Source organism: Thamnophis sirtalis, unplaced genomic scaffold (genome assembly GCF_051295495.1).
Source record: "Thamnophis sirtalis isolate CommonGarterSnake01/CBP01778 unplaced genomic scaffold, rThaSir2_p1.2 scaffold_10, whole genome shotgun sequence".
NCBI lineage: Eukaryota > Metazoa > Chordata > Lepidosauria > Squamata > Natricidae > Thamnophis > Thamnophis sirtalis.
Window position 1 is genome coordinate 8,664,167 of NW_028261390.1, and position 20,723 is coordinate 8,684,889.

Here is a 20,723-nt window from a genome sequence, read left to right on the forward strand (position 1 = left end):
ACCCAGATTGTGGGGGCGATATGCTGACTCTGTAAACCGCTTAGAGAGGGCTGAAAGCCCTATGAAGCGGTATATAAGTCTAACTGCTATTGCTATTAAATCTGACCCAAGGGGTCGACCTGGAAATATCAAAGGTGGGGCTTCTTGCGGCCAAAAACAAGCTGTGTAGAGGTCCCACAAGGCCTGTTTTCTGCCTCCCCGGCCTCCAGCAGCGTTCTGCCAGCCAAAAACCAGCCGCACAGAGGCCTCTCCCCGCAGCCTGTTTTGGCCAGCAAAAGTGCTACGGGAGTCTGTCCCGTTTCCCCCCTGTCCCCTCCCCGCAGCCCGCAGAGGAGAACTACAATGCTGATCCAGCTTTTCGAAGAAATCCAGTTTGACACCCCTGCATTAGAGCCATGGTGGCGTAGTGGGCTGCTTAAATCTGGCCCGCAGGGCTGGCCTGGAAATAGCAACGCACCGGCCCCTCTGCTAGCAAAAATGGGACGCGGGAGACTGTGTGTGGCCTGTTTTTGGCCTGGATGAGCACTCAGCCAAAACCAACTAGACCAGGGATGTCAAAGTGGATTTCTTTGAGGGCCGGATCAACATTGTAGTTCCCCGCCGGCTGGCCAAGTGGGGGCGATGGGACAGACGCCTCCTGCAGCATCCTGCCGGCCAAAATGGAATAACCCTACCACCACCACCCCCGGCCAGCCACAGAGAACCACAGTGCCGATTTGGCCCTGGAAGAAATCCACTTTGACACTCCTGCTCCAGGCAATCCCTAGGAATCGACCCTTGACCCAAAGGCAACTTCTCACCCACTCTCCAAAATCATGGAAGGTAAATCTGTCTCAAGACTACTGGCAAGTTTCGTTCCTGGAGCCTTCCAGCATTTAATGTCTCAAGATGGCGATGAATAACAGGGCTCAAAGCTTTTATGCTGTGCGTTGGGATCTTTGGACTGGCTGTTTTGGAATATATATTGGAATACGTGGAATGCGAAGCTGATTCGGCATTTTCCCAGCCATTGATCTCCGTAGATATGTTTGACTACCATCTGTTCTGGCTTCTAGCCTAATATTGCTAGTGGGACACTCTCTCTCTCTCTCTCTCTCTCTCTCTCTCTCTCTCTCTCTCTCTCTCTCTCTCTCTCTCTCTCTCTCTCTCTCTCTCTCTCTCTCTCTCTCTCTCTCTCTGTCTCTCTCTGTCTCTCTCTGTCTCTCTGTCTCTCTGTCTCTCCCTCTCCCTCTCCCTCCCTCCTTCCCTCCCTCTCTCTCTCTCTCTCACACACATACACAATAAAAATGCTTTCCAAAAATCTTAGCTGTTGATAATTCAAGGGCAACGATGCTGACTCGACAGCATCAACTTCTACTGCTTTTTCCATGTTTCATGTGAGTTCCTCAAAAGCATGTGTGTTCTCTGTGTGGAATAGATTATAAAGACCAGTGGTTGTTGTTAGTTGCGAAGTCATGCCCGACCCATCGCGACCCCCATGGACAACGTTCCTCCAGGCCTTCCTGTCCTCTACCATCCTCCGGAGTCCATTTAAGCTCACGCCGACTGCTTCAGTGACTCCATCCAGCCTCCTCCTTCTCTTCCCTTTCTTCTTTTGCCCTCCATCTTTCCCAGCATGAGGCTCTTCTCCAGGGAGTCCTTCCTTCTCATTAGGTGGCCAAAGCATTTGAGTTTCCTCTTCAGGATCTGGGCTTTTAAAGAGCAGCCAGGGTTGATCTCCTCCAGGACTGACCAGTTGGATCGCCTTGCAGTCCAAGGGACTCATAGGAGTCCCTTGGCTACTTTTAAGATGTGCCACAGGGGTGGGCTCCTGGGGGTTTGCAGGAATTCTGGTGAACCTCTAACTAAGATTCTGTGTAGTTTGGAGAATCCCCAAATCTCACTTTTTGCTGGCCCTGCCCACCCCTCCCTTCCCCTCCCAGGAGTTCCCACATGGCCCATTTTACATGCACGTAAGTGCAGGGTGCGTGGAGGCTTGGGGAGGGCGAAAAACAGGCCTACCGGACGTTCGGGCTCGTTTCCGGCCTCCAGGGGGCCTCTGGGGAGGCTATTTTTGCCCTCCCGGAAACTTGAGGAAAGCCTCCAGAGCCCGGGGAGGCCAAAAATGCCCCTCTCCCCCCAGCCATGGTGCAGGAGGCCAACTAGGCCACGCCCACCGGATGTAAGGGCGATCTGGCTGCAACATCTGTCACCCCATTGATCGCCAGGGTTGATTCGGCTGATCTGGCTGGCTAGGCGGGTGTCCCCTTCCTCCCTCACCGCTCCATGTGCGTCCCTTCCGAAGCTGCGCGCTCGGTGGAAGAGGACGACCATCCCAGATTGAAGGAGTGTACCGATCTTCGATCAAAGGTATACGATAGCTGCGCTCCCCTTCTAGAACCTTCAAACAAGCTCAAGGCCATGCCCACCCAGCAATTAAGTGGAGAGCCCCTTGCTAAAAAAAATTTGAAGCCCATCCCTGGATGTGTGAACTTCAATTCCCAGAATTCCCCAGCCCCAATCCCCCCCCCCAACACCTTCCTTAGAAGTTGAGTATGCTTTGGGTTGAGGACAGTTTGAATGTTACGGCACAATTTATCACGCTGAGACGGGAAAACATCCTGCTTCCGCTTCCCCTTCCACCATGCTCTCTCCAGATTTTATTTTTTCTTGCTCCCTGGTGCAATCTGTTCTGCTTCCCCCCCCCCCCTTCTCCCTGTGGCCTGTCAGGAGCGCTTCAAAAAAACAGGAATGGGTTTCTTCAGACATCTGCTATCTTTTTTTCTCATTGGTAAGAATGTCTTTAGATCCATGTGGGTCTGCGAGCCAGTCAGGCGAAGGAAGATGGGAGGCGGTGAGAGGTTATCCCATAACTTCAAAAGATGTCAGCTGGACACTCTGTAAGTACAGGTGGAGCCGTCGGCCGACATATTTTCACCAGAGATGCTGCGCTGGTTACGACTCACATCACAGAAGCAGTCGAGAAATTTGGGTCTTTAGGACTTATCGTGAAACCACCTGGAATTTGCACCCGGAGAACTTCTCCCACTAAAACTCCACTAGCTGAACAACTTTATCACGGTCTCCAGCTGTTTTTGATGACAACTCTTTGACTGCTGTTCAAAAGTTATGCTCGGTTGGTCCCGTTTTCTTTTTTTTAAGATCTGTCATTGGGGGAAGATTGTCTTCCTTCACACATGGGCCTCATTTCCTAGATTTATATCTGGAGTTTGTTTATAAAATTCCACTCGTGGAAGCCATAAGAATAGGGTAGGGCTGTTGGTATCCTGAGATTCACAGCTTCGTTATATTTCTACGGTGTCATCCTATAATGGATGGGCTTCGCACCCAATTTCTTTGCCGGGTGTGAGTTTTAATTTTGGACTCTCATGCGTTCCATGTGTCTCGTTGCGCTACTTTAAAGTTTCCGAGGACTGGCTTGAGTTGTTGTAAAAGTACATCAGCCTCTGCTAGTGTCGGAAGTTAAAACCCACCCCTCTCCTAGGAAAGGAGATATTTTAGGAAATATTAAAAAGGCAGAATATTTCCCCTAAAAGGGAGGCAGAAACTAAGCTCTCTGCCTTTGTCAATGGGCCATTAAGGCTTGAGCTAATCTATTCTAGCCGATTACCTCTCTCAGACCAATTAGATCGCACAGGTTGGGTCTCCTCCGGATTCCATCTGCCAGCCAATGCCGGCTGGCGACTCCCCAGGGGAGAGCCTTCTCTGTTGCATCTCTGGCCCTCTGGAATGACCTCCCGGTGGAGATCCGGACCCTTACTACCCTCCCGGCCTTCCGCAAAGCCACCAAGTCCTGGCTGTTCCAGCAGGCTGGGGGGGGGGGGGGGGGCTGAGAAGCATCTACCTCCACGGAAATTGTGAATGTTGGTTTTGTTTTTAATATGTTGTCTTTGTCTCCTTTCCCCTCTTTCCCTTGTCTTTTGTGAGCCGCCCGGAGTCCTCCGGGAGTGGGCGGCATACAAGACAAATAAAATAAATAAATAAATAAATAAATAATAAAATATTCTACACATCAACCTCCTTCAGGCAGAGCCATAATAGGAATCCCAAAGCCCTTTCATTACATCATCACCCAGCAAGGCTCAACCAAGCCTGGGACTCAAAAGACAACCTACATAGTTACCCCTGCATGGCCCCATGGGAGTCGGACAACCAATCAGAATACAAACTCAAATTCAAAAGCCCAGAGAGGGCATAAAACCCAGGGACTCTCAGCTTCTCTGCCCTTTTTCTTCTTTCCCTACGACAGCGATGGAGAACCTTTTTTGGCTCGGGTGCCCGAAATGGGGGGACCGCATCGGGGTCGTGTGCAGGTGTGCCGCACCCATGATGCAATGTGCGACGCCCCCCAGTGCACATGCACGCCCTACAGGCGCCCTCCCCCATTTTTTGCATGTTTTTTTCACCCTCCCCAAGCTCCAGGGGCTTTATAGTAGCCTGGGGAGGGCGAAAACAGCCTCCCCCACTGCCCCGGTTGCCCTCTGGAGGCTTCAGGGACCTTCAGGAGGCTTCCCTGAAGCCTTCGGAGCAGTCAAAACGACCCTCCAAGCAAACCGGAAGTCCGTTCCTGAACTTCCGGTTTGCCCATAGGGCTGTTTTTTTGCGCTCTGGAGGTTTCAGGGAAGCTCATGAAGCCTCCTGAGGGGGACGGGGGCCGGCTCTTTTCGCCCTCCCCAATCTCCTATAAAGCCTCTGGAGCCTGGGGAGGGCGAAAAATGGCTTTAAAAAAGGATGAACTCAGCTGGCCAGCGCGCACATGCGGGAGACGCATGGACGGGCTGGTGTGGGGGTCACGTGCACATATATGCGGGATGGGGGAGACTGCAGGTGGGCGTGGCGCGCCCACCCCGATGTTACGTTTTTGGTTTCAGGAGGCTTTAGGGAGGCCTGCTAGGCCCAAAATGGGGAATGGTGTGGTGTCGCACACATGCACAGGGGGAGCGCGGGGGGGGGGGTCACGTGCATGTGGGGGGAGCACTGGAGGGGTCATGTATGCATGCACTGGGAGGGCGGGGCGCATTGCATTGTCTGTGTGGGCATGTGTGTGTGTGCTGTTGCGAGCCCGCATGTGAATTTGGCAGATGAGCACCAAAAGGTTAGCCATCCCTGGTATAGGATCTCCTGCCCGAGCAGGGGGTTGGATTAGAAGACCTCCAAGGTCCCTTCCAACTCTGTTATTCTGTTCTGTTATTCTACGTTTTCTCTATCATCTCTTGAGTTTGCTCTTATCTTAATTTTCTTTTTTTAAAAAAAATTGCGTTTAATCTTCAGATGTTGGGGCCCCCGAAATTGCCACAAGCCACTGAGTTGCGCCCAGGCATAATAAGCCTCTGTAGAAATGGAAGAAATACTTTTGTCTAATTAATTGAATGAATTAGACAAAAGTAGCCTTGAGCCCTGAGGTCAGCCAACTCTGTGGAAAAGCCCTTTCACCTGCCTGATTGAAAACCGAGCTGAACGTTTGCTGCCTGCTTGCCTGAATGAAAGCCCTTCTCTGGGATATTAAAGATGGAGGCAAACGCAGGTGTGTATCTCCTGCCTCGCCGTCATTTGCATAACAGGGTCTTGATCGTTGAAACAGAGGATGGCCAGTCATCCAAGCATGAAGAGATAAGAGGCCTTGTGGCGAGGTGTACACTCACTTAAGCCCCCCACTTAGAAGTGCTGTGTTCATTCATTGTTACTAACTGCACCATCTGTTAAATTGCACAGGTATGTGGTTTTCTTCCGCCGGCTTGCCTGGCCAACGTAGTTATTTAAGTGACGCTCTGGGCAGCCTAAACTTTTGTCTAAACCCTCTGGCAGCTGAAACAACAAACCTTCACTTGTGTTGACCGCGATCCAAACAAGATGGGGGATTGTTTAGGTCTCGTGATATTTGCAGCGTGGATCTTCATTTGTGGTCCAGCAGCGGGAGAAACGATCCACCTGCGCCCTTTCAATCATAAAGCTGAGACCATTAGGAGCACCCTGCAGAAATTCATTATGCAGAAATTCCAAATTTAAAAAAAGATATCATCCCCCCCCCCGAAGATAATTATCAGTTTGAAGACCACCATTTAATTATCAGTTTGAAGACCACCATTTAATGAGGGACACGCCCCTTGCTCAGGTCAGAGGTGGTTCCAAGTTTTAAGTACGCTTTGTTATTAAGAAAATAAATCCTTTGTTTTGCGTTTTGCACCCTAGAAAGATTAGAGAGTAAGTCTTGACAGTTCATCCAGGGGCTTGGATACAGCTGTTACGTTCTGCAGTTTTCTCTTTCTGTAGCTAGGTATATCCAGTTTGTTCCAATTTTCCCCCTCTGAATTTTATTCCCAGTGATTTGATCTATCTTGTTGCCCTTTGTCAAATCTTTTTTTTTATTTTGCTTCGATCCTGGTTACACATGGTGCCCGGAATTGGACTTTTTTTGTTTGAGATGGAATCTGACCAAGAATCTAATAGAATACTGATTTCTTCTGTTGATGCAGCCTGATAGTTAATTTGCCTTTTCTTGCTGCCAAATCACCTTGCTGGCTCATATTTAATTTGTTGTTGTTGTTGTTAGTTGAGAAGTCTTGTCCGACCCATCGTGACTCCATGGACAACGTTCCTCCAGGCCTTCCTGTCCTCTACCATCCTCTGGAGTCCATTGAAGCTCACGCCGACTCCTTCAGTGACTCCATCCAGCCACCTCCTTCTCTGTCGCCCCCTTCTTCTTTTACCCACAATTGTTCCCAGCATGAGGCTCTTCTCCAGTGAGTCCTTCCTTCTCATTAGGTGGTCAAAGTACTTGAGTTCCGTCTCTAGGATCTGGCCTACCTAGCCTCCCTCTCTGCCTCTGGCGCGCAGCCCTCATCTGAGCTTTCCTTAGCCCCCAGGACTGGCCCAGGGGTGGGTTCCAGCAGGCACTACTTCCAGTTCGGTCATGGGTGTGTTGCACTTCCATGTGCTCTTGACGCATACTATGCGTGCATGCACAGTGCAATAAAAATTGTTCTGCACAAGCACAGAAACAAAAACCAAGATATCTCCGCCTACAGCACCGCCCAGAGAACTAATTCAGGGTTGTGACAGGCCTGGGTCGCTACTGGTTCCAGCAACCCAGGCCGCCAATTACTACCAGTTCGGCTGAACCAGTCCAAACTGGTAGGACTGGCGGGCTAGTCCAGTCCTCCCCAACATCCTCACTGTTTGAGTCTGCTGCCAGCTCTGCTGGCTGCTGGTGGGGCACAACAGAAGGATGTAAACGGGGACAAAATGCATTTAACAAATGACTCATTTAGCAACATAAATTTTGGGGTCAATTGTGGTCGTAAGTTGAGGACTACTGTACAACCAGTGGCTTACTTTCCCCAGTTTTTAACTTTGCTTCCCAGCACGTTTCTTTTTTCAGCTTTCTCTGCAAATTAAGAGAGGGGAAAAACTCTTTCCCCCCCACTAATTTGCAGTCAGCAAGACAAACATTTCAGGTACATATTATCCAAGGAACATCTTGTGCTAAAAGAGAAAATGCCAAGATGCAAAAGTTAGGTTTTGTTTTTCTTCAAATCTCTCAGAAGCAATTTTTGTGCCATTTTTAAAGGAAAGTTCGCTGTTGGTTTGCATAGCCTATTAGAAAAACTTCCATTCAAATCAAAATTTGAAAATTGCTTCATTATTACTTTTTACCAAGTCTTTCATCTACTGCTCATCGGTATATGATGCATTGAGTCTTTTAGTTGTAAAGGGATATTGTATCTTGTGTAGCAAAAGTGTGTGATAATATAACAGATATTTTTCCGTCCCCCCAAAAAACTAGACTAATATTATGACTTGATCTAAAGATGTTTATTTTTAAAAGGGCCTCTTGTACAGTGTGATCCAAGGTTCATATACTTTTGATCTCTATATTTTTTAGATTTTGCTTAGTTATTTCTCTCAGACTGCTGAGAAAGTATATATTTATAGCACTAAGACTCTCCAAACCACAACCCAATTTATTATTATTATTTTTAAAAAGTGTGCTTCAAAGCTGAGAAAGCTTTAACAGTGGCCAGGAAAAAAACCCCTGAAGGTGACCTACTGGGGTATGGCAGAATGTCAATTTTGGTACCTTAAGATAAACTCTTCGAAATGTCACCTTTTAACCTACCTATCGAAATGTGGTTCACTGACAAAAGGGCGACCGACAAAAGCACGCCCAACTAAACCGTGGTGACAAAACCGCGAGTTCTAAACCGCGCCGACGAATGAGCGCTGAAGCGCATCGACAACAGCGCGCTGACAGAAGCGCGCTCTAAACCTAACCCTAACCCTAACCCTAAACCTAACCCTAAATCTAACCCTAACCCTAACCCTAACCCTAAACCTAATCCTAAACCTGACCCGAACCCTAACCCTAACCCTTACCTTAACTTAAATCATGCTTCTGTCGGTGCGCTGTTGTTGGCGCGTTGATGACGTCGCCTTTTTGTCACCGCGGTGTTGTCGGCGCGCTTTTGTTGGGTCACATCAAAATGTTACAAAGAAATTAGATTCAGTTCTGGGAAACGATTAATGATCAGAATTTTGATGTCACTTCCTGTTTTGTTATATTTTGGTTTTTTATTTTAATTTAATAATTTAATTGAAGACAGACAGACAGACAGATAGCTATAGCTATAGCTATAGCTATAGCTATAGCTATAGATAGATATAGATATAGATATAGATATAGATATAGATATAGATATAGATATAGATATAGATATAGATATAGATATAGATATAGATATAGATATAGATATAGATATAGATATAGATATAGATATAGATATAGATAGATATAGATGTAGTAAAGGTAAAGGTTCCCCTTGCACATATGTTCTAGTCATTACTGACTCTAGGGGGCCATGCTCATCTCTGTTTCAAAGCCAAAGAGCCAGCGCTGTCCGAAGACCTCTCCGTGGTCATGTGGCCGGCATGACTAAACACCAAAGGCGCACAGAACGCTGTTACTTTCCCACCAAAGGTGGTTCCTATTTTTCTACTTGCATTTTTTACATGCTTTCCAACTGCTAAGTTGGCAGAAGCTGGGACAAGTAACGGGAGCTCACTCTGTTATGCGGCACTAGGGATTCAAACCGCCGAACTGCCGACTTTCTGACCAGCAAGCTCAGAGTCTTAACTACTGAGCCACCACATCCATATAGATATAGATTTCTTTATTGGCCAAGTGTGATTGGACACACAAGGTGCGTATGCTCCCAGTGTACACAAAAGAAAAGATGCATTCGTCACGAATCATAATGGAGCCGAGGTGGCGCAGTGGTTAAATGCAGCACTGCAGGCTACTTCGGCTGACTGCAGTTCTGCAGTTCGGATGTTCAAATCTCACCGGCTCAGGGTTGACTCAGCCTTCCATCCTTCCGAGGTGGGTAAAATGAGGACCCGGATTGTTGTTGGGGGCAATACGCTGACTCTGTAAACCGCTTAGAGAGGGCTGAAAGCCCTATGAAGCGGTATATAAGTCTAACTGCTATTGCTATTGCTATAAGGTACAACACTGAATGATAGTCATAGGGTACAAATAAGCAATCAAATCATACTAGGAAACAATCAATATAAATCGTAAGGATACAAGCAACAAAGTTACAGTCCTGCAGTCGTAAGTGGGAGGAGATGGGTGATAAGAACGAGGAGAAGATTAATGGTAAGAGTAATGCAGACTTAGTGAACAGTTTGACAGTGTTGAGGGAATTGTTTGTTTAGCAGAGTGATGGCATTCAGGAAAAAAAAACCTGCCCTTGTGTCTAGTTGTTCTGGTGTGCAGTGCTCCGTAGTGTATATTTTGAGGGTAGGAGTTGAAACAATTTACGTCCAGGATGCGAGGGGTCTGTAGATATTTTCACGGCCCTCTTTTTTTGAGTTGTGCACTGCACAGGTCCTCGATGGAAGGCAGAGGTTGGCAGTAATTGTTTTTTCTGCAGTTCTAATTATCCTCTGAAGTCTGTTAAAAATTAAAAATGTTCTTTCTCCAAAATCCACATATTAGCCGTCTTGTCATTTACACCGTGGAAGTATCTTTGAATGAGAATGACTTCCAGGAGTGGTATCTGTGTTATATACAACGATGGTGGTATTCTGCTTTATGTAACAATTATTTTTCTGAATCGTGCCAAATTGCTAACCCAACATTCTGTTTCCAGTAACAGTAAGTCAACATTTTGTGGTTTGGCAGCTCCACTGTCAGAGGGGAAGTGAACATGGAAAACAGTTTCCCCTTATTATTTATATCCAGTTATAGCAGCATTAAGGTAAAAGGTTCCCCTTGCAGAAATGTGCTAGTCGTTTCCGACTCTAGGGGGCGGTGCTCATCATCTGTTTCAAAGCCGAAGAGCCAGCGCTGTCCGAAGACGTCTCTGTGTTCATGTGGCCGGCATGACTCAACGCATGGAACGCTGTTACCTTCCCACCAAAGGTGGTCCCTATTTTTCTACTTGCCTTTTTACATATTTTCGAACTGCTAGGTTGGCAGAAGCTGGGACGAACAATGGGAGCTCACCCCATTACACGGGACTAGGGATTCGAACCACCGAACTGCCGACCTTTCTGATCGACAAGCTCAGCGTTTTAGCCACTGAACCACCGCGTCCCTAGATAGATAGATAGATGGATGGATGGATGGATGGATGGATGGATGGAGAGAAAATGAAGCCGAGGTGGCGCAGTGGTTAGAGTGCAGTACTGCAGGCCACTTCAGCTGACTGCTATCTGCAGTTCGGCGGTTCAAATCTCACCGGCTCAAGGTCGACTCAGCCTTCCATCCTTCCGAGGTGGGTGAAATGAGGACCCAGACTGTGGGGGCAATTTGCTGACTCAATTTGCTAAAAAATCTGTAAACCGCTTAGAGAGGGCTGAAAGCCCTATGAAGCGGCATATAAGTCTAATAAATAAATAAATAAATGTGGAGCTGGCCACGCCCATCCTGGCCATGCCGCCCCAAGATCAAACACAACCCTGATGTGGCCCTCAACGAAGTCAAGTTTGACACCCCTGCTCTAGGGCACTTGATAATCTATTAAGTCCCTTCCAAAATCGTTCCTTCTAAGATTCTATGTAAGTCCAGAAAATGGCTCAGTCGGTGGTTTTGAAGAACTTCTCTGAAAGGTGTGGGAAAGGGCAGGAGGACTTCGTACAGGTAGCCTTACGGCCAAAAATTTCTGTTGCTAAGCGAGACATTCGTTAAGTGAGTTTTGCCCCATTTTACGAACCTGTCTTGTCCCAGCAGTGAATCTCCGCAGTTGTTAGTGTTAGGGTTGTTGGGGGCGATATGCTGACTCTGTAAACCGCTTAGAGAGGGCTGAAAGCCCTATGAAGCGGTATATAAGTCTAACTGCTATTGCTATTGCTAGAGAGAAAATGAGAGAGAGAGAGAGAGAGAGAGAGAGAGAGAAAGAGAGAGAGAAACGATAGCAATAGCAATAGCAGTTAGACTTATATACCGCTTCATAGGGCTTTCAGCCCTCTCTAAGCGGTTTACAGAGTCAGCATATTGCCCCCAACAACAATCCGGGTCCTCATTTTACCCACCTCGGAAGGATGGAAGGCTGAGTCAACCCTGAGCCGGTGAGATTTGAACAGCCGAACTGCAGAACTGCAGTCAGCTGAAGTAGCCTGCAGTGCTGCATTTAACCCCTGTGCCACCTCGGCTCTCGCGCCATGAGAGTCAGAGACAGTGAGACAAGAGAGAGAGACTGGTGATATTTGCTTTAAAGAACTTTTCTTTTTTCCCTTTTTCCTCTCTTTATTTGCACGGAAGAAGAATTAAAAAAAAGTAGCCCTCCTCCCTTAAAAGCAAACGATGTGGCTGTAGCACTTCCTTTTTTAAAAAAATGAAGTTAGCCCAGAGTTGATAAAGTAACCTTTTTTGCTGTTAGCTTGCTGTTAACTGTTTGTAAGGCGGCTGCCAATATTATGCCAGGTGTCGATTTCTCCTTGTCAGCCAAATCTCTGATCACCATGGAAACCACTCAAACAAAAAGAACATAAGCAGCTAAAGTATTTTGAAAAATAAAAAGAGAGAGAGGGAGAGAGGAAAAAAAAAAATACCAGCCCTGACTTCTTAAGAGTTTTACGTACGTGTAGTTGTAAGTGTAGCTTTTTTCCAAATACAGAAGAGAAAGAGATCCTTGCCGCTACCTAGGATCGAAATAGAATTACTGAAATGCAACCTTAGCTGAAGCAGGATGGGATAGATAGAGAGAGACCGCCTACTGCCAATCACCTCCACTCGACCAATTAGATCCCACAGATTAGGCCTCCTCCGAGTTCCATCAGCCAGTCAATGTCGACTGGCAACCACGCGGAGGAGAGCCTTCTCGGTGGCAGCTCCGACCCTATGGAACGAACTCCCCGTGGATATTCGAACCCTCACCACCCTCCAGACCTTCCGCATAGCCCTTAAAACCTGGCTGTCCCGACAGGCCTGGGGCTAAAGACCTTCACCGTACCCGAATTGTATGAATGTTGTGCCTTTAATGATGTATTGTCTTATGTGTTTAACTTGGTTTGTCCTCCCCTCCCCCTGAACTGTGAGCCGCCCTGAGTCCCCCCAGGGAAAAGGGCGGCATACAAATAAAGTATCTTATCTTATCTTATAAGCAAATGATGACTAAGCTTACCCAGGTGCTGATGGGGTGTGGCCGGACTGCATGCAAAACCACCGTGCTATATAGATAACAGGACAAACCTTGGGTTAGTTTGCTATGAAAACGCCCGTTAGGCACAGTGACAAAGGTAAAACGTTTAGGGCAGTTATGGCTAACCTTTTTTTGGATCGCGTGCCAAAAGCAGGGGGGGGGGAGCGCAGAGGCTTTCTAGGAGCCTGGGAAGGGCGAAAACAGCCCCTCCCGCCCCTCCTGGAGGCTTCAGGAGGAAGAAAAACTCAGTCTATAGAGATTCATCCGGGACATGGTTGTCCCAAAGATGTTTTTTTTTCAAAGGTGCCAATGATCAATGACTCTCTAAAAGAATGCAAAGGACCCAGTGGTGAGATTCAAATAATTTAACAACCGGTTCTCTGCCCTGATGACTGGGTAGGCGGGGACCAGTGGTCATGTGACCGTGTGGGCGTGGCCAACTCAACATCACTCACATCGATGGGCGCTTCGCCTTAGCTGTTACAATGTAACAAGGGTTAACCGGAGAGGCAGTTTCTGTAAGCAGGGTAATAAAGATTAGGATAGAAACAACACCCAGAATGTTTCCTTCCTGCCTTCTTTACAGGATGAGCTCTGTAAAGTGGGGGGGAGAGGGAAACAAAATGAGATTTCTTCCAACAACCGGTTCTCCGGACTGCTTAGAAAGTTAAGAGCCGGTTCTCCCGAATAGGTGCGAACCGGCTGAATCTCACCACTGAAAGGACCATAAATACTTCCAATCCCCACCATCCAGTCAGAGCTGAAGAAGCTTCTTGGATGAGAAGTGAAACTTCTTCAAAAGAAAAAAAAACCCAAGAAAGTCTAGTTGCCTCCTGAAAAAGCACCTTTGGGATATCCATTCAGTCATGTCCTACTCTTGCTGACTCTCTAGGCCTGGTCTCTCCACATCTTCTGATCTTCCACTGCTTCTCTGTGTTGTTCTATGCCATTGACGGCTAAACTTTTGGTTTATTTCATGCCCACACCCATAATGCAATGCAGATGCTACACACACATCCGTGTGCCCCAACCCTTGTGCATGCATGCACAACCTCATGCTCCCCCACTCCCCCATGCATGCGCACATGACACCCCCCCCCCACTCCCTGCAGCCTCCTGGGAGCCAAAACTTGAGAGACCGCCTGCTGCCAATCACCTCCACTAGACCGATTAGATCCCACAGATTAGGCCTCCTCCGAATTCCATCCGCCGGCCAGTGTCGACTGGCGACTACCCGGAGGAGAGCCTTCTCTGTGGCTGCTCCGACCCTCTGGAATGAACTCCCCGTGGAGATTCAAACCCTCACCACCCTCCAGGCCTTCCGCAAAGCCCTTAAAACCTGGCTGTTCCGACAGGCCTGGGGCTAAAGAGCTGTTGCCCCCGTCTCGAATGGTATGACTGTTGTGTGTTTTAAATTATGCATTGTTATGTTTCGTTTTTTAATTTTTTGTCTGTATCCCCCTTCCCTGGTTTGAGTTGTGAGCCGCCCTGAGTCCCCTTCGGGGGAAAAGGGCAGCATATAAATATAATAAACAAACAAACAAACAAACAAACAAACAGGTTGTGGGGGGGGGCTGCAGTCCCCCACGCCCCATTTTGGGCCTAGTAAGTCTCCCTGCAGCCTCCTGGGAGCAAAAGCAGGGTGACCCGATCAGTTGTTTTCTAAATGCAGCTTACAAAAATCTTACTTAGAAGAAATAGGAATGGAGTTTATTAATCCGGCATATCTGTGGTGAAATTCATTTTTTTTTACTACCGGTTCTGTGGGCGTTGCTTGGTGGGCGTGCTTTGGTGGCCATGGCAGGGGAAGGATATTGCCAAATCTCTATTCCTACTTCACTCTGGGGCCAGCCAGAGGTGTTATTTGCTAGTTCTCCTAACTATCCAAAATCTCTGCTACCGGTTCTCCAGAACCTGTCAGAACCTGCTGGATTTCACTCCTGAAGCATATGTAGAAAAGCCCTTTTAATCAATGGAGCCACATATTACGCTGTTCTGACATCCCCTCCGTACGCTGAGGCACTCCAAGACAAGATTACTGCTAGACAATTTATTCACAATAAATTAACACACCGACAAGACTTTGGCAGCAATCCAGACTTCCAAGATAAGAAATACACTCGAGAGCTTCTCCAGCGTTGGTATATTAGTTGAATCCTGCAAACAGCCTCCTCCCAAAGTCTCTCCTTATATACTCTCTTGGGAGGAGCCCAATTACAACCACCTGAGTCCAATTATCTTCTGTATCTGCATAGTTGCTGTCGGCGCTTATCTGCCCGCCTTTGCCTGGCATCCAGGACCAACTCCATTAGCTCCTCCCCACTGCTCCAAGGCTAGACCTCTTCACCACTGCTCCAGGGCCTGACCTCATGGGCACACTCCCTTTGGCTTTCACCGCTGCTCCATGCCTCAGGTGCCTCCTGGTGACCAACCAGCCTCTCTGGTCCCTGCTCGGAGTCTGAACCCTGTCCAGGTTCCTCCACATCTTCCAGAGCCGACTCATAGGGCCCATCGCTATCGGAGCCTGTTGGCAGCTCCAACGGCTCCTGCTGGGCCACAACATTACACTAAGCATTTATTGTTTTAATCATGATGTTTGACTAAGCCACAGTTAGCTGAGTTCACATAGAAACCTTAACGGCTAGGCATATGCCAGAAACAATTATTTTTCATCTTTTAATGACCCTGTAATCCCTTGCATCGCGGTGGAGTCGGGGCAACGGAATGGAGCTGAGTGTTTACTGGACGGATGCCCTTCCTGTCACCAATGCAGAGTTCGCAGCAGATATATACTCATGGTGCCTAGAGAAAGAGATCCTTGCCGCTACCTAGGATCGAACTCACAGCCTCCTGATTGTGAGGCGAGAGGCAATAGGAAAACCAAATTTGTTAACTTAGTCTGCAATCCCGGCATCGATACGTCTTCTGTCAAGAAATGTTCATCAAATTCTCTTTTTTTTCAGGAGGTGTTTGGCTCAAGAAAAAAGCAAGATAAACACCGTTTTTCTGTTGTTGTTTTTTTTCATTTCTAGAACTTTGTCAAGTGCTGGGAAAGAGCTGAAAGATAATTTTCTGAAGGCCTTGGCAGAGAGAGAAGAAGCCAACCGTAATGGGAAAATGTCTGTGAGTAAAACTAAAAAGTCCTATAATTGGTGTTGAAAGAAATGTCCACCTGGGTTCAGTTCCAAGTGGGGAAAAAGACACTGGATTCATGGAAGTTGCTTGGAAAGAAGGTTTATTGATGGTGGACAGGACCACATGGTTTGATATCCTGGGGGGGGGGGAAGAGGGGGATCACATGCCTTGAAGATCTTGAAGAAAACAAGGGAAGAGATGCTGAGAGAGCTTGGGTTTTATATCCTCTCTTGGGCCCTGCCTTGGAGCTTCCTGTTCCTGCGTAAGAAATGTATTCTGATTGGTGATCAGACTCCCAGGGGGAGGGAGTCAAAGTTAGCTAACTTTATAGGCTGTCTATCTCCCAGGCTTGGTTGAGCTGTTGCTAGGTGATGATCAGTAACAGGATTCAGACATTTTTATTACCGGTTCTGTGGGTGTGGTTTGGTGGGCCATGGCATGGTGTGGTGGGCGTGGCTTGGTTGAGCTGTTGCTAGGTGACGATCAGTAACAGGATTCAAACATTTTTATTACCGGTTCTGTGGGTGTGGTTTGGTGGGCCATGGCATGGTGTGGTGGGCGTGGCTTGGTTGAGCTGTTGCTAGGTGACGATCAGTAACAGGATTCAAACATTTTTATTACCGGTTCTGTGGGTGTGGTTTGGTGGGCCATGGCATGGTGTGGTGGGCGTGGCTTGGTTGAGCTGTTGCTAGGTGACGATCAGTAACAGGATTCAAACATTTTTATTACCGGTTCTGTGGGTGTGGTTTGGTGGGCCATGGCATGGTGTGGTGGGCGTGGCTTGGTTGAGCTGTTGCTAGGTGACGATCAGTAACAGGATTCAAACATTTTTATTACCGGTTCTGTGGTGTGGTTTGGTGGGCCATGGCATGGTGTGGTGGGCGTGGCTTGGTTGAGCTGTTGCTAGGTGACGATCAGTAACAGAATTCAAACATTTTTATTACCGGTTCTGTGGGTGTGGTTTGGTGGGCCATGGCATGGTGTGGTGGGCGTGGCTTGGTGGGCGTGGCAGGGGAAGGATACTGTAAAATCTCCATTCCCTCCCGATCAGCTGAGACTCAGGAGGCAGAGAATAGATGGGGGCAGGACCAGTCAGAGGCGGTATTTACCAGTTCTCCGAACTACTCAAAATTTCTGCTACTGGTTCTCCAGAAGTGGTCAGAACCTGCTGAATGACACCTCTGGTGATGATGTAATGAAAGGGCTCTGGAATTCCTATTATGGCTCTGCCTGAAGGAGGAAGATCTTTGTTATGTAGAATAGACTGGCTCAGGCCTTAATGGCCCATTGACAAGGGTGTGTTTGTGGGGGGCTGAGTTTCTGCCTCAGTTTTAGGGGGAAATGTTCTGCCCTTTTAGTATTTCCTAAAATATTTCATTTTCTAGGAGAGAGATGGGTTTCAACTTACATTGTACGCCTACATCCGCATACAATGAGTATCTACCATTCAGATATTGGAATTATGAATTGTAAATATGAGAATGTAAAACCAGAAAATATATCTGAACATATCCACCTGGGAATAAATGCATACCAGCGGTGGGTTCCTGCCAGTATTACTACTGGTTCGGCGTGCAAAAACTTGGATTATTATTAGTAACATGTGAGAATAAACAATATTTAGATTTAGAATAATAGAGTTGGAAGGGACCTTGGAGATCTTCTAGTCCAACCCACTGCTTAGGCAGGATACCCTACACCACTTCAGACAAATGAATATCCACTCTTTTCTTAAAAACATGTTAAAAATATGCTTTCATCTTCCATATATTGCCAGAGATCCAGCAACCTTACAATCTAAAACTTACCTGAAAAACCAAGCTAATCAGATCTTTTCAAAAGTACAGTGTAACATTGCCTATTTCCATCGGTTTGATATAAGGTATTTTATAATTTGTCTCGCTATGATTAATTTTAGTTAGGAAGTAGAAATAAAAAGAGCCTCCAGCCAAGAGAATGGAAATAAAAATAACAGCGATGGAATTTAGGATGAAACTGGATCGAGAGAATGCCCGAAGGAGTATTTTAGAGATTTGCATGGTAACGATTGGGATAGTAGAACCGAGACTAATGTTATAAATATTCGGATTAAAGAAAAAACTTGATGAAAGGAGGGTTATGCGTGCTGTGACAATCTTGAAAAATAATAAGGCTGCAGATCATGGCTTCAAAATTTTTATCTTGTTTTCCCAAAAAATAAGACCTCCCCCAGCAGGAGTGGGTTCTAGCAGCCACTACTGCCGGTTCACTCACGGGTGCTTGCATGCGCAGTACAATAAAAAATGTTCTGTGCATGCACAGAACCGCAAAACAAGATGGCAATTGGTTCGGCAGCGTGGCAGGCCTGGGTTGCTGCCGGTTCCAGCAACCCAGGCCACCAAACCACTACAGGTTCGGCTGAACCGATCTGAACCAGTAGGAACTCACCACTGCTCCCCGGATAATAATCCCAATCAGGCTTTTGAGCGTGTGACCTAAAATAAGCCCTCCCAAAAAAACAAGGCCTCCCTGAAAATATGGCATCACAGCAGCAGCCATGAGGTGATCACGCTCGCCACCTCCTACACCTCAAAAAACAATAAGACCTCCCTAAAAATAATGCCAAGCGCTTATTTCGGGGGTCAAAAGAAAACAAGACCCTGTCTTATTTTCGGGGAAACACAGTAGCAAGTGGTTCTCTGCCCGGATGCTGAGTGGGCGTGGCCATGATGGGTGTGGCCTAGTCAACCTCTTGCACCACGACGGCGGGATGCTTGTGTGTTTTTCCCCTTCCCGGGCTCTGGAGGCCTTTCTTGAGCCTCTGGGAGGGTGAAAACGGCCTCCGGAGGCCCTCCGGAGGCTGCAAATGGGCCCGTTTCCGGCCTTCCCAAACTTCCGGTAGGCCCAGTTTTCGCCCTCCCTGAGTGTCTGCACGCGCCCTACACTTACCTGCATTTAAAACGAGCCGTGTGGGGACTCATGGGAGGGACAGGGTGGAGTGGGTGGGGCCAGCCAGGAGTGGGAGTTGGGGGTTCTTCAAACTGCACCGAATCTTAGCTAGAGGTTCTCCTGAATCCCTGCAAACCCCCCAGTAGTCCACCTGTGTTGCAGCTGTAGAAAAGGAAAAATATTAAAATACAGGTGACTTGACTTATAACCACAGCTGAGTCCAACATTTCCTTTTCTAAGCGAGACAGTTGTTAAGTGAATTTGGCCCCATTTTACCAGGGTTTCTTGCAACAGCCATGAAGCGAATCACTGCAGTTAGCAATAGCAGTTAGACTTATATACCTCTTCATAGGGCTTTCAGCCCTCTCTAAGCGGTTTACAGAGTCAGCATATCGCCCCCACAGTCTGGGTCCTCATTTCACCCACCTCGGAAGGATGGAAGGCTGAGTCAACCGTGAGCCGGTGAGATTAGAACCGCTGAACTACAGATAACAGTCAGTTGAAGTGGCCTGCAGTACTGCGCCCTAACCACTGCGCCACCTCGGGTCTTAGTTAAGTTAAGTTAGTAACATGGTTTTAACCGTTCAAAGTTTCGACGGCACTGAAAAAACTTGTGACTTGTGGCCGATTTTCCACAATTACAACCTTTGCAGCATCCCCATGATCACGGGATCAAAATCCATATTTATGACTGTTGCTGTGTCCCAAGGTCACACGATCCCCTTTTGCGACCTTTCTGACAAGCAAAGCCAATGGGGGACTCAGACCAGGTTACTAACTAGTCAGCTGCAGGGATTCACTTAACAACTGTGGCAAGACAGGTCGTAAAATGTCATTTAGATGGATTTGATGAGAAGGGCAGGTGTTAGGAATTTAAAGAGAAAGAAAGTAAAGTACCATATTTTTCGGAATAACAAGACGCACCAAGATTTTGAAGAGACAAATTTTAAAAAAAAGTTTTTGTGCTTTGCAGACCTCCCAAAACCGGCCTGTTTTTTGTGAAAATGGGCCCATTTTTTTTGTCAAAAAAGGGCATGCATTGCCTTTAGGAGGCTTATAGAGTGCTTCTGGGGCAAAAATGAGCAAAAAACGGCCTGTTTTCTGCTCATTTTTGCCCTCCCCAGCCCCCAGGAGCACTCTGGAAGCCTCCCAAAGACTATTCATGGCCATTTTTACAAAGGGGGCGTGGTTTCAGGAGGCCCCTGACACGCCCACCCTGGCCACATCCACCCCACCACCGATCCAAGATAGCAATAGCAATAGCAGTTAGACTTATATACCGCTTCATAGGGCTTTCAGCCCTCTCTAAGCGGTTTACAGAGTCAGCATATTGCCCCCAACAATTCGGGTCTTCATTTTACCCACCTCGGAAGGATGGAAGGCTGAGTCAACCTTGAGCCGGTGAGATTTGAACAGCCGAACTGCAGAACTGCAGTCAGCTGAAGTAGCCTGCAGTGCTGCATTTAACCACTGTGGCACCTCGGCTCTCTTCAAACACAACACTATGCAGCCCTCAGTGAAATTGAGTTTGACACCCCTGCTATACAATATATCCAAGATCTACCTTATTTAAGTTATTCCCAAATAATATGCAGTCTAATCATCAAAGGATTAATGCAAACACGGATAGCCAGAAGAGAAACATTTCAATTCAATAAACTGATTTGCAGATATTTAGGGAAATCCTTGTCGATTCCCAGTTTACACCATGTTCATATTTATTATATTGAAAGTTTACCATGTTCACTACTGATTAGCAGTATCGTCTTAGCATTGTGTCAATGAAAATGTAGGCGAAACACACTCCTGTTGCACTATCGTTGTTTGTTCTGGTGAAAGAAACTGAATGTGTGAATTGGGTTGTGCTGACGTATCATTGTGATGTTTCGCTATTTTCATCAAGTTTTTATGCTGCAGAAGCAGAAGAAAAAAATTCTCAAAATGTTTATTTCCCTTTTGATTTAAGGCATATTGCCGAAATGAATGATTTCCGTGCAGAGTTTATGTCCGTCATGT

General features: G+C 47.1%; 1 protein-coding gene across 1 annotated transcript in view; it reads left to right on the forward strand.

Moving 5' to 3' along the window:
* Positions 1-20,723, forward strand: part of CFAP299 (cilia and flagella associated protein 299) — a 242,550-nt gene that overhangs the window by 41,468 nt on the left and 180,359 nt on the right. The window contains exon 3 of the mRNA XM_087723764.1: positions 15,677-15,767. Within this exon, the coding sequence (XP_087579890.1) occupies positions 15,677-15,767 (91 nt within the window). The remainder of the gene's footprint in view (positions 1-15,676; positions 15,768-20,723) is intronic.